This window comes from Microtus pennsylvanicus, chromosome 15 (genome assembly GCF_037038515.1).
Source record: "Microtus pennsylvanicus isolate mMicPen1 chromosome 15, mMicPen1.hap1, whole genome shotgun sequence".
NCBI lineage: Eukaryota > Metazoa > Chordata > Mammalia > Rodentia > Cricetidae > Microtus > Microtus pennsylvanicus.
In genome coordinates, this window is record NC_134593.1 from 17,505,121 (window position 1) to 17,519,323 (window position 14,203).

At 42.3% G+C, this 14,203-nt stretch overlaps 1 protein-coding gene across 4 annotated transcripts in view; it reads left to right on the forward strand.

Moving 5' to 3' along the window:
• Positions 1-1,311: 1,311 nt before the first annotated feature.
• The window catches only part of Ift88 (intraflagellar transport 88), a 98,236-nt gene continuing 85,344 nt past the window's right edge, over positions 1,312-14,203 (forward strand). For 2 of the 4 annotated variants that reach the window (XM_075949252.1, XM_075949254.1), the window contains exons 1-7: positions 1,312-1,446; positions 7,017-7,112; positions 7,851-7,913; positions 9,495-9,551; positions 10,576-10,629; positions 11,858-11,921; positions 12,848-12,917. In XM_075949252.1, the coding sequence (XP_075805367.1) occupies positions 7,023-7,112; positions 7,851-7,913; positions 9,495-9,551; positions 10,576-10,629; positions 11,858-11,921; positions 12,848-12,917 (398 nt within the window). In that variant the 5' untranslated portion in view covers positions 1,312-1,446; positions 7,017-7,022. Of the gene's footprint in view, positions 1,447-3,943; positions 4,001-7,016; positions 7,113-7,850; positions 7,914-9,494; positions 9,552-10,575; positions 10,630-11,857; positions 11,922-12,847; positions 12,918-14,203 lie in introns of those variants that run through there. The other 2 variants (XM_075949253.1, XM_075949251.1) reach the window with 2 other exon arrangements.

The following is a 14,203-nucleotide window of genomic DNA, read 5'->3' on the forward strand; positions in this document are numbered from 1 at the left end:
CCCTCAAACCTGCTTTTCCTCTAGTGTTCTCCGTATTCATGCTCGGAACTCACTCTTACTCTGACTCCTGTCATGGGACTCACGCTTGTTTGCCTCCCACTCACCCCACTTCATATGTGAATAACTACAAACCTGGCAATTCATTCAATAATTATTGAGTGAACAAGTCGAAAATATCTGTTGCCTGAGGAACTTCTATTTTAACAAAATATAATAATGTTTTCTTCTCAGACGGGGACTGATGTGCAGTCATTAAAAAAGATACAGTGCTGGGGGTGGAGGGCACAGGCAGAAGCAAGCAAAGTTCTGTGAATTTGAGGCCAGCCTGGTCTACAGAGCACTGTCGAGAATACAGAGAGAAACACTGTCTTGAAAAACAAAAAACAAACAAGAAGATTCAGTGACTCTAATTTTATCTTTCTGTATTGAAGTGCAGAACTTTAAATAAGAGCTCTATGATATTCACTATAATTTAGTGATATATAATTTAACATATAATTATTGACTATTTGCTTGAAGTGATGCAGTAGCCAGCTACTGTCAGTAACTGTAGGATTTATCCCACTTGCAAGCTAACACATCAGCTTAACACTGTTGCCTTCTGAATGCTGGTACAAAACACTTGGATCAGAACGACGGGCTTTAATCTCCAAGGCACACCAAGTAACCTGAGCCTGATACCGTGATGGGTAAGGTGGATGCTACCTACGCAATGACTTCCTGACACAACCGAGCAATTCAAGGTCAGGAAACCTCTGTCTTTTATAACGGACTTCAAGTCAACAAGCCCGGCTTTTGTTCCGGAGGGAAACATTATTTTGCTGTTAAGACAAGGTCTTGCGTCGCCTTGCTGGCCTTGTATTCCCATCGTGCAGTCTCCACCTCCCAAGTGATGAGATTACAGATGTGCGTCATCACACCTAGCATGACATTGCTTTTATTAATTCTCCAGACTAAACTTATTTAGAAAGAACCCCGACACATCTGACAATTTATCGTGTTTTGAATATAATCTTTATAGACGCAACGTTCCACAGAAAACAGCCAAGGTTCCCAAGTCGTGGGTGGTGGGTGGCTCCGGGACACATTCCATTCACCCGGCCATCACGCTCTGGTCGCCCGCTCTCGAGATGGGATTGCTTCGAGGGTCACACGACCTTTGTTTCCTTCTGTGATTACCCCAGAGCACTTGGCAACTCCCGGCCAGCGACAAAGACCGAGAAACACTGCAGTAGCTCGTCCGACTCCGCGGTCCACAGTTCCCGGCAGCCCTGCACTTCCGGTCCTGGGCTTCCGGCCTCGCCCAGGCGGCGCAGAGGACTGTGGGAGCGGCTTCCTTGGATTCGCGCCTGGCAACGGCTGGGCGTCCAGCTCTGGCCTGCGGAGGCTCAGGCGTCGCGTCTTCTCCCGGCCCACTCGCGGTCAGCCCGCTCCCCTCGGCGCGAGGTAGGAGAAGGGCCCGGATCCTCGTGGCCGCCCGCCCTGCTGCCCTGCTCCCTGCCCGGTGCGTGAGCGGCCGGCGGGGTCGCGAGGACAGGCGGGCTGGTGGCGCCCCAGCCACGCTCTGGCGAATGCGCTTCTGTAGCCCCACACTTTGTACTTTGTTAGTGCTTCTGTCAGCGGGTGGATATCCCTGCTCCTCCAGGCGTGGCGACCCGGGCCAAAGTGACACGACTTGGCGATGCCGTGGCACCAGTGAAACTTTCAGAGTTTCACAGTGGGGAAACAGCGAATATTTCTAATACTTGCCTCAGGTCAACCTTTGAAATTTCCTAGTAGTCAGGATCGAATACAGAAGTACAGAAAAGAAAGCATTAAGCACAGTCTCACAAAGATAAAAGCATATCCTCTAGGGGTTGGTTCTAGACACCCACTTTCCCGGGATACCAAACTTCTCAGGTGCTCAGTCACATGTATAAGGTGGTATGATATTTGCATTGTTTCTAAGCCGTTTTCCAACTCTGTCATCTTAGATATTCATTGCTACATAAATAATCTTTATGCTGAATTGTTCAGGGAATAGTGAAAAGGAAAAACAAACAAAAAATGTCTATGTTTAGTAAAGATAATTTTTCTCCCAAGTATCTTCAGTTTGCCGCTGGTTGAATCCAAAGATGCACAGATAAAGATGGATGGATCTACCTACTTTTTCCCAGGATTCTTTCTAGGCCTAAAATTCCACTGCTTTTTTTTTTTTAAGGTGGGGTGGTAGTTCGAGACAGGGTTTTACGGTGTAACAGCCCTGGCTGTCTTGGAACTACCTCTGTAGACCAGGCTGGCCTCGAACTCACAGATCAGCCTGCCTCTGCATCCTGAGTGCTGGGATTAAAGGCATGCACCACCACGGCCTGGCACAGCTTTTGCTCTTTATAGACTTTTTATTCTCTACTCTGATTGAGTTTTGAAGAAACTACAATTGACATTTTGAGTGTGGACTGTCTATCGCTGTAGAAATATATAGAACTTTCCCATGCAAAATGGTTTCATTGGCAATATCGAGACGACAGTATCCCAAATTATTTTCAAAACACTTTGGAAAATCTAGAAACCCTGAGTTGTACTATTTGTTAGCCACTCATGGTTGTTTGTAAAGAATAATTAATCCACTTAATCTTTCCTAACCTTGCTTTCCGCATCTTTAAAACTGGTGTATTCCAGTATTGATCTGTTCAGCTGTCTATGATGTCTCCCAGGTGTGTGTGTGCCTGTGTGTTTAAATCTGGTTGTAACCCAGAAGAAAGGAGGTCTAGTTTTAAAAGCTGATTGTTTCAATGCCTTATCAATAAACTAAATGGACATCAGAAAGGTTTGTAAGCAGGAAATTCTTCAGCATGTGATTCTGAAAGTGTGGTCCCAGCTGGGCGGTGGTGGTGCTCACCTTTAATTCCAGCTCTCTAGAAGCAGAGGCAGGAGGATCTCTGTGAGTTCGAGGCCAGCCTGGTCTACAAGAGCTAGTTCCAGGACAGGTCCCAAAGCTACAGAGAAACCCTGTCTCGAAAATCCAAAACAAAACAAACAAACAAAAACCAAAAAACTGTGTGGTCCCTGGACCAGCAGCATCAGCATCACTTGGATCCTGTTTGGAATCTAGGACTGGAGAGATGGCTCAGTGCATAAAGTTCTTGCTGCAAAACATGAGAACCTGAGTTGATCCCAGCATCCCACTTTAAAAATGTAGTGTAGTCGCTGGTACATGCTTGTAATCTCAGCTTCAGAAAAGTGAAGACCGGAGGACTTGTGCTGCTCACTGCTCAGCCAGCTTGGCTGAATCTTATCCAGGGCCCAGTGAGAGAGCTTGTCTCAGAAACCAAGGTAGGCAGTGCCTGCAGATGATGACACCCCAGGATGACCTCTCACCTCTACAGACTCACATACCCACATGTCTACACATGCATGCAAGAATAACCATACCCACAACACATACAACATATGCACATGTGTGTACTCACATGCAGGAGCAACCATATGTGCAAAAAGAAATTCATGTTCTGACTGGGCAGAATAACTCATATCTCTCACCCCAGCTCTTGGGAGGTAGAAGCAGGAGTTCAGGGCTAGCCTTGGCTATGTAATGAGTTCAAGACCAGCCTAGGCCATAGAAGACCCTGTCTCAGAAACAAAAACACCCCATTCCAAAGAAATCCCAATAAATTTATGTTCTGAGACATCAAAGGATCTCCTTAAGATTTCCTGAATCAAAAGCATAGAGGGCTGGAGAGTGGCTGTCTGAAATGAAGAAACCTTTAAACTTCTGGAGCATGCTCAGATTTGAGAGGCCCTGGTTAGCATAGTCTTTCCCTCGTGTGTGTAGAGGATGTAGTCAAAGACCCCTCATACCACACTGAACCCTTCATACACTTTTTGTTTTGTTTTGTTTCTTAGTTTTTCAGGACAAGGTTTTTCTGTGTAACAGCTGGCTGTCCTGGAACTTGCTTTGTAGACCAGGCTGGCCTTGAATTTACAGAGATCCGCCTGCCTTTTGCCTTTTGAATGATCAAAGGTGTGCATCGCCATGCCTGGCCTTGCTGTTTTTGTTTCTTTATATACATATATATACCTATGATAAAATTTAATTATAAATTAGGCACTGTAAGAGATTAACTGCAATAGTAAAATAGAAAATTATTGTAGTATACTGTAATGAAAGTAATGTATGTTCTGTTTCTCTAAATTTTTTTTGTTCTGTATTCACTCTTCTTTAATAAAGTGAGTTGGTGCTTAAAGACAATACTTCCTGGCTTCTCTTTGGCATGTTTGAATTGCCAACAGCTCTGTTCTTGTGCTTTGGGACCAAAGATAAGGAAAAAACAAGGGCTGCGATACCTAAACAGTTAATCTGACAACTGTGATAGCTGCTGTGTGGCTAATGGGCAGGTGGCCTATACAGTGTGTATTTGGGAAAAACAGTGGCATTGATTAGGATGGTACAGTATTTATCACTCTGCTCAGAAAATGGGCAGTTGTTCCAGAAGCTGACAGAGTTCCTTTATGACCCAGCAATTCCATACCTTGGTGTATAACCAGGAGAATTGAGCATATACTCAACTAAGGCTAGAGAGATGGCTCAGTAGTGTAAGCATTTGCCGCTTTTCCAGAGGACCTGAGTTCAGTTTCCAGCATCCATGACAGCAAACTCCCAACACAGACACCTAAAGTTAAAAAAGAAAGTGTATTCATGTAAAAACTTGTATATAAACATTCATAACAGGGTTATTCATAAAAGCTCTCAAGTAGAGCCAACCTAATGTTCATTAACTAATGAACAGAGAAACCAAATGTTGTAAATTTGTTATTGAGCCATGCAAAAGAATGCAATATAATGAAACTATATCATGAACTCTGAAGACATGCTAAATGAAGGAAGCTAGACTTAACTGCTACATGCTGCATGGTTTCCTGCACATGAAATGTCTGGAATGGCTCATCTATAAAGACAGGATGTTGTTGAGTGGCTTTCAGGGGCTGGGAAAAGGAGGGATGGGGCGTAATTGCTAAAGAGCCTCAGGTTTCTGTTTTTATAGGGTGAAGAAAATGTTCTGGAATTGGATAGCAGTGATGGTTGTACACCTTTTGGATATACTGAAACCCAATGATGTACTTTATTTATTGAGATCTAAGCTGGTCTCTAACTTGCTAGAGTAGCTAAGGCTGACCTTGAAATTCTGAGTCTTCAACATCTACTTCCTTAGAGTGCCACCATTCTCTTCATGGTAGTTTAAACGGGAGAGTCTTGGTCTTTTTTTTTTTTAAGATTTATTTATTTATTATGTATACAATGGTCTGCCTGCATGTGTCCCTGCCTAGAAGTTGTCACCAGATCTTATTACTGGTGGTTGTGAGCCACCATATGGTTGCTGGGAATTGAACTCAGGACCTCTGGAAGAGCAGTCAATGCTCTTAACCACTGAGCCATCTCTCCGGCTCCCGAGTCTTGATCTTTTAAGAGAGCTGAAGAAAACAGTGATCATGGTTCAGTATTGCATTGACCCAGAAATACCCCACAGCTACGCACACCAAGAGATTCAAAGCTGAGTGTTCTATTGGGCATGGTGGCACATGTCTTTAGTTCAAGCACTTGGGAGGCTGAACCAGGCAGATTTTGAAGAGTTTGAGGCCAGCCTGGTGTATATAATTAGTTCTAGGCCAGCCAGGGTTACATCTCAAAAAAGAATAAGACAAACAGAAAACAACCAACCCCCACCAAACAAGCAATGCAACAAAACAAAAAACACTTGTGAAACTGGCCAGGTCATCAAAGGTAAGCATATCAAAAACAAAAACAAAACAAAAAAAGCCACCAAGTGTGTGTGTGTGTGTGTGTGTGTGTGTGTGTGTGTGTGTATTTATGTATATATGTGTGTATACACACACACCTTTTTGTGCTTTTATTTAAAATTTATTATGTATACAATATTCTGTCTGTGTGTATGCCTGCAGGTCAGAAGAGGGCACCAGATTTCATTACAGATGGTTGTGAGCCACCATGTGGTTGCTAGGAATTGAACTCAGGACCTTTGGAAGAGCAGGCAATGCTCTTAACCGCTGAGCCATCTCTCCAGCCCCTTTTTGTGCTTTTCAAAATAAATTACAGACATTAAACTTTCCCTTAAATATACCACATGTGCCTTAAGTTTGAAAATTTGTTTAGATTTTTTTTTTTGATATAAAATTTCAAAGAAGAACTGAAGCCGGGTGGTAGTGGCGCATGCCTTGCTAGTTCAAGGACAGACTCCAAAGCTACAGAGAAATCCTGTCTAGAGAAACCAATAAATAAACAAACAAATAAATAAAATTGCTATGAACATTCTTGCATTAATATTTTGGCACACACGTTTTCATTTCCATCACAAAATTATTCTAGAGTAGACTCTCTAGGCCATAGAGGTTAATAGTATGAAGCCGCAGACATTTTGCAATCATAATATCTTATGCTCCCACTCATGATGGACAGGTATTCTGGTTGCCTCCATCCTTGCTGACCTGTGTGTTGTTGGTCTTTATAGTTAGCACTAATGCTAGGGATATAATAATTTTTGCCTTACATTTTAATTGATTATTGCATTTTTTCTGTGCTTGATTTCTTTTTGTTGTTGTTTGTTTGTTTGTCTGTTTTTTCGAGACAGGGTTTCTCTGTAGCTTTGGAGCCTGTCCTGGAACTAGCTCTCGTAGACCAGGTTGGCCTCATACTCAGAGATCCGCCTGCCTCTGCCTCCCGAGTGCTGGGATTAAAGGCTTGCACCACCACCACCCAGCCAATGTACTTGATTTTAACCTCTCTCGTTGCCTGTTACTTACATAGAGGATGTGGAACAAATATGCAATGAGGGTAGTAGATGTGCGTTTTGACAGTTTGGGGAATTTGGAAAAAAACATGCTGAAAATATAAATGAATTTAACTGAGCTAAGAATTGTTTCTTAGTCTGGGTGTGGCTTGTGAGGCTCTGGGCTCAGTTCGTAGCATCTGGAAAGTGAATTCTTATACCAGGCACGCTTTTATACTGCTGATTTTTCAATAGGCACAGATGATGGAAAATGTGCACCTGGCGCCAGAAACAGATGAGGACGATCTTTATTCTGGTTTTAATGACTACAATCCAGCCTATGATACTGAGGTAAAAACATTTTTTATATTGGTCTTTTGTTAGCCAATTCAGCTGGTTCATGAGGATTTGGGGTGTAATTGATTGTTACTTTTTATGTGCTTCAGATTAAGTAAAGTATTAAAAGTAGGAAAGTATTTCATGAAGAACCTCATAATTCCTACCATGACAGTGGCTACAGCAGAAGGGACAATCATGAGAAAGAAAGCTCCTGTAACTGAACCAGGGTAGCTGTGCCTTTGGACTCTTCAGCGCTAACTATCGCAGAAGTGAAAGACTCGAATAACTCAGAGATACCTAAGTATGAGTGTTGCCTGCATGTATTTATGTGCACCGTGTGTATGCCTGGTTCCTGCAAAGGTCAGAAGAGGACATCAGCTCCTCTAGAACTGAGCCATGGTGCTGGGAACCAAATGCAGGTCCTTCACAAGAGCAGCAAGTGCTCCTTATCAGTGAGCCATCTCTCCAGCCTCAGTTTGTTTTGCTGTTCCAGTCTCTACTCTCTAATTTGGGATGTGTTGACGTACAAGGTTGTCTCGTGGCCCCCAAGGACCATAAGGCTGGGAATGCAGCTCAGCTGGTAGAGTGCTTGCCTGGCATGCACAAGGCCCTGAGTTCAGTCTCCAGCATTAGCTGCAAGATCTTAGTGAAAACCACCTCTGTGGTAAGATGAATTATAAAGGGTCTTGGATATAAATCAGAAGAGTTTAAATTTTGTCACGTTTACTTGAATTTGTCTTTTTATTTTAGGAGTTGGAGAATGACACCGGTTTTCAGCAAGCGGTGAGAACCAGTCATGGCAGGAGACCTCCAGTAAGCAACTTAAAAATAAAGCTATAGAAATCGTGTGATAAAATTCACCACCGTAATCATTTACACGTACTCATGTGCAACCCAGTAGTGCTCAGTTTGCTAATGCTGTCGTGAGACAGCGCTTCAGAATGGCCTCCTTGCAGACAAGACTCCTGCCCATTAAATAGCGCCCCTGCCAGCTTTTCCTTCCCCAGCACTCAGTAGCTCCACTCAGGTCTTTGTTTCTACACCCTTGGTGGAGTCTGCAGTATTAGCATGTTGGGTGTGGCACACCACTTTACTTGGTAAATGGATCACCATTATAGTCTCTGTTGATCTCTTTTAGATCCGTGATTTGCAATGTCCCCCCCCCCCCATTCTGTGGCTATTTTCATGTTGATTATATTCTCTGGTACCGAAAGGCTTTTGGCTCGATGCAGTGCCATTTGTCTGCCTTATTGCTTATGCTTTGGTGTCATGTCCTAGAAATCATCGCCGAGGCTAAGGCTGTAAACTTTCTTCTATATTTTTTTCCCAGAAAATTTGTAGGTTTTGCTCTTTAATATATTTTGAATTAATTTTATGTGTGTGGTGTAAGATAAAGGCTCAAGTTCTTTTTTAAAAAAAAAAAATATTTATTATGTATACAGTATTCTGCATGCATGTATGCCTACAGGCCAGAAGAGGGCACAAGATCTCATTACAGATTGTTGTGAGCCACCATGTGGTTGCTGGGAATTGCCTTTAAACAAACATTTTTGTCTCCGCCTTTTTTAGTTGTTCTTAGTAGAAAGACATGGTAAAACAGTCCAGAATAGCAAGAAATAGAATTCCTTTTTGAACGATAATCAGTTATGTCCAGCGACTAACTTGCTGAGGACACTTTGACATGTTCCCTTTTGATCCTAGCTCCAATTGCATGATGTGATATTTGTATCGTTTGTATTCAGTCTCCATTTGGTCTCAAAGATAGTAAATATAGTGAGGGAGAAAAGGGATTCCAATCCTGTAGACTCCAGAGCCTGCGTCTGTTGTTGGGGTCTGTGGCTGCAGTACCACAACATGCAAGCATTTGTATGTAGCATGCATTGAATGAGTGGTGGATGCAAGCATAGAAACTGAACTTACTTGGTAGGATCTCAGGTCACCCCAAAGTCCCTTTCCTTTAAAATGAAGACCGAGTCTCCTTCTAGCACATTCAGTACCTAAACTCCCTAGTATTTAAGCAATCATTCTAAGTATGACATTTCTCTCTCTCTCTCTCTCTCTCTCTCTCTCTCTTTAAGGTTGTAATTACATTTTCTCCCTTCCTTCCCTCCAAACCCTTCCATATACCCCTTCCCACACTCCTTTTAATTCATGGGCTCTTTTTTCATTGTTATTGCATGCGTGTGTGCGTGTGTGTGTGTATTCTTAAATATAACCTGCTCAGTCCATATAATGTTATTTGTATGTATGATCATTTGGCATCAGACAGCTGGTTGGTGTGCTCTTCCCTGGGGGAGGGCCACCAAATAAAACATTTCTTTAGCACTGAGTCTGCATTTTCGAATACATAGTCTGATCTGAGTACTGCTGACAGTGCCCCTTTTCCTCCCCAAGGTAACTGCTAAAATACCAAGCACAGCAGTCAGCAGACCCTTAGCCACTGGATATGGGGTAGGTTCTTATGGAAAATATTAAGATGCTTCTTAAAATATATGTAAGTTCATATGCAAGAATTGTAAATAGTTTGGGCTTTGTCAAGTCATGTCCCAGATATATAGTTACACATATTAAAAAGTCTAATTTGAGTAATAGCTTTGAATATTTTGGTAAGTTTGATTTTTGCACAATTGTATTTTATTGCCCTTTTCTATTTGTTGACCTTGTTTGTTATTGATTTCTGTTTCTTACATAATATAACCAACTCTTGTACACATTCCATTCATGAGTTCTACATGAAGCTAAGTATTATATAAACATAACTGTTTATGAGAACTTAACCAATGATAAGATGAAATTTAAGAAAACGTTTCAGGGATGTATGTCTGGGTTTTATCTTCTCTACCGTTTGGAGAAAATAGTCCTAAACTCCCTAGGAATAGTAATCCTTTTAATCTTGTTTAACTTACCTAAGTATGTTCTGACTTACATAAAATAAGAAAGAATGGTAGAAAAATGCAAGACTGAAGTGGAGAAGCTTTTTAAAATATTTATGATCACGTACTCTAAGGTCAGCAAAATGGCTTCACAGCCCAGAGGCCCAGAGCGTTTGCCTTCACAGCATGCCTTACAGAGGTAGGAAAGCAGCTTCCTACAGGAAGTCTGAGGATGGAGTTACATTTGGTCTTGGTTCACAGTAAGAGGCAGTGAAGGGACAGATATTTCCAGTTTTGCAGATCAAATCGTCTTTGTCACAAGTGTCCATGCAGTGGTGTTTGTAATACAAAAGCAGCCACAGGCATTGTGTAAATGGGTGGGGCTTTGCTGTAGTCCAGTAAACCCTGTTCACAAGGAAGAAGGTGGGCGGTTGTTTGCTGACCCCTGTTTAAGAGTTTTACAAATTGATTCCACACTATTAATGTTGACAGATGGGAAAAAATTGTGTTTAGGGTAGATAGCGAGAAATGCCTGCAGTTTGATTTGTAAAGTTCCAGGCAGGTGTTTAGGACTTGGTTTAACTTTCTCTTTTGTTTATTAGTCTAAGACATCCCTGGCATCATCAATGGGAAGACCAATGACAGGGACTATTCAGGTATGTCTGCCTTGTGGTTTATTTTGTGACTTAGACTTTATCCCCAAAGTTTTTCCTCTTCTTGTATTTTAACAATTCTAACAAGGATGTTACTTATATAGTATCACCTTTACACTGTGGGGTAACATTTGGGCTGCCTTGAATCTTCAGAAGCGCGCTTTCTTGGGATTGGTATGCTGCAGTCTCAAGTGAGAGCCTGGTGGAGTGACATAGACCGATGCTTTGCTATTCTGGAGTATCTGGAACTCGTTCTCCTGTGCTACCCTGTACAACAGTTTCTGTGGACTCTCTTGTAGCATATGGGAGATCAGCCAGAAGCACAGGAGCAGCTGACAGATAAGCTAGTTAGTTCTTTTATAGCCAAGAGGAGACTACCTGGGTTGTTAGAGCCCGTGGACCCCAACATTAGATAACTATTTTCCCTAACTGCACTGGTACGGAGCTGCAAGGAATAATCAGACACAGCTTACATGGTCATCACAGAAGGGCATCTCAGGCTTCTTCTCTCCTCAAGATCTCCCCATGTTTATTATCCAAACAACTTTTATACCAAAACATAAACTGAGCAGGAAAATACACCAGACCTGTCCTCCAGGTAACCAGGTGAATGGCGTTTTGTCCACATCTACCTGTCTGCTATGTATGCTAGCTGTCATGTAGGCTTGAATCAGCATCTCTATCGGGCATCCTCCAAATTACAAAGAAAGGAGCAACAACATCCTGACCCCTTGTTAGACAGAGACAGCCTGTCTGCAGGGCTACGTGACCACCTCAGATCGGGCCTTTGACTTTAGCGCCTGGCTGCCACACCATATGGAAATATGGGCCTACACTGAGTCAAGGCGTTGAAATTTTAGAGGGAAGCGACAAAGCAGCAGGGTTGCTGCACAGGGATGTAGAAGTAAGGCTTGAGGAGCAGGTTCCTAAAAATCAGGGCTAAAGGGACTGGAGAGATTAGCAGTTAAGAGCACTGGCTCCTCTTCCAGAGGATCTAGGTTCAATTCCCAGCACCTGCATGGCATTTTAACAACTGTCTATAACTTCGGTTCCAGGGGACCCAGAACCCTCACAGACATAGATGCAAGCAAAACAACAATTTATAGAAAAAAATGTTATAAATAAATCATTTATTAAAAACCAGGACTAAAGTAGGCTGTGCGTTATGTGCAGAGCTGTCCATAAATATAGTTCTTATTCATAAGTTCTAAATGATTCTTGTTCTTTGAAGGATGGAGTTGCTCGACCCATGACGGCAGTGAGAGCAGCTGGCTTTTCCAAGTCAGCTTTGAGAGGTTGGTTCATTTCCTCAGCATCTGTCCCCATCAATGTATGTGCATATCACTTCCATTTTAAATAAGATCAAACATGCCATTGATTACAAGATGCACCATGATTTTGGGTACCATTGAGAAAGAAAGGGGTAAGCTGACTGTGGTGGTTCTTACCTGTAACCCCAGCACTTGGACACTAACGGTGTCCACATGGTCTCTAGCCTGGGCTACATATGCAAAGCCTGCTCAAACAGATGACCAAGAGGAAAGGACTGGTGACACTGTCCTGTAGCTCACTTGGGGTAGTAGTTACACCACTATAATTTGTCAAAACGTGTTGAAGTATGCACCTAATATATGGTTTGTATAAGTTAAATTTGATCTTAAAAATGAAAGGTAGAAATATCCTTTAAATATATAGGTTAAATAATTAAAAATAAAACCAACAAAAAAATGGTGTTTATCATACCAGTAAGAAAACTTAGAAAGTTAATCCCAGGTTATACCTTACATACTTGATAATTTAGAATTCACACTAGAAATACAGACCTATGCAGGGAGAAAGTAAATACGGAGAGAGCAATCTATTTTTGTTTTTGTTTGTTAATCTGTAAGTTCTGTTTATCATTTCATGTGCATTAAAAATCTTAACAGGCTGGCAGTGGTGCATACCTTTAATCCCAGAACTCAGGAGGCAGAGGCAAGCAGCTCTCTGTGAGTTCCAGACCAGCCTGATCTCCAAGAGGTAGTTCTAGGATAGCTAGGACTGTTATACAGAGAAATCCTGCCTCAAAAACAAAAACTTAACAGTTTCCATAAAATATTTTTGTGTGATAAAGTATTTTGCCTGTTGAGCTTATACCATATAATAAATGATAATTTATTGTGTACAAGATTCTCTTCAACTTTGCTGGATCATAATCCTAAACTCTTGAATTGTGTCTCAGGCTCTGCGTTTGATCCCCTCGGCCAGTCCAGGGGCCCTGCTCCTCCTTTGGAAGCCAAAAATGAAGATAGGTACGTAAGGCCTCCTGCTGCTGCTGCTCCTGTTGCTGCATGCTTTTCTTTTCTAGGTAGATAATTTAAGCTTGTGTGAGCAGCGTGCTGGTGAGACTCCATCCCCAACTCTTGAACTTACAGAGAAATAAAAATCTAGGAATAGACATGTGAAATCGTGTGATTTCGCTGGACTGTTAGTTGATTGAAGTTGTGATCTAACTTTCACGAGTCGGAATTCTCTTGAAGGCCAAACAGGATTATAAATGATACGCTTTTTTTAAAAGGGTATTTTTCAAAGAAAATTTAAGAGAAAAATAGCGAGCTAGTTTGTCATATTGTATATGTGTGTGGTGCTGGCGTCAACCCAGGACTTTGCATTGCTGTACATGTGCTTTATCGCCAAGCCACAGCCTTAGCCTGAGCACTGCGTTTTCTAGAGAATTAACTCTTCATACTTATCTAGACAGAAACCTGAAAGCTTCAGGCTTCATCCTGTGTGCACTCACGCTGCCTATGGCCCTTGATGCACACCCTGCACATGAAGAGCCGCTGGCAGTTAGTGAGTTTCCTGTGTGCAGGCACTGAGGAGCTTCACACATGAAAATAAAGCAGTTGCTGTCACAGGTTGAGAGAAGGAGTGCAAACCCAGGGACTTCACCTGCTGAGGCTGATGAAGGGTGTGGCTGAGACAAACTCAGTTTGTCAGGTTCTGGGGTGCACGTTGTTAGTTACTGTGTGTGAGAGTGCGAGTGTGCACCCGTGTGTGTGTGTGTGTGTGTGTGTGTGTGTGTGTATGAGAGAGAGAGAGTGATTGTTTGGCTTTGTGATGCTGAAGGTTCAGCCCAGAACCTAATACATGCCAGCGAGCACCCTACTTCACTGCATCCCCAGTCCCTCCTATTGTTTAAAATTGTAATTCTTAAACATAGCACTTAGGGCTATTGTGTATGTTATATAAGTACCCTTTTGACTAACTTCTATAGATGACCAGTTTATTTTATATTCAGGCTAGTGAGGGGAAAGGCGTTACTTAAGTAGTAATGTAATTTAGGCTGTTTTTTACTGCTCACAAAGAATAGAAATCTGGAAACACGCACATAATTAGAGCATTTATTGTGTTACACAGTGTGAGTTCTGGAGGAAGGACCGTTCTGGTGTGGCTGATTTTACTGCTCAATAACATCAGCGCTTGTTTGGCTTTTCCTCCACCCTTTTGGCTTTTCCCAAGAGCCTGCTTATCCGTACGATGCCCAGAGAGTGGAGAGAGCTCAGAATAACATGTAATTGAGAAGTTGAGCAGCTGA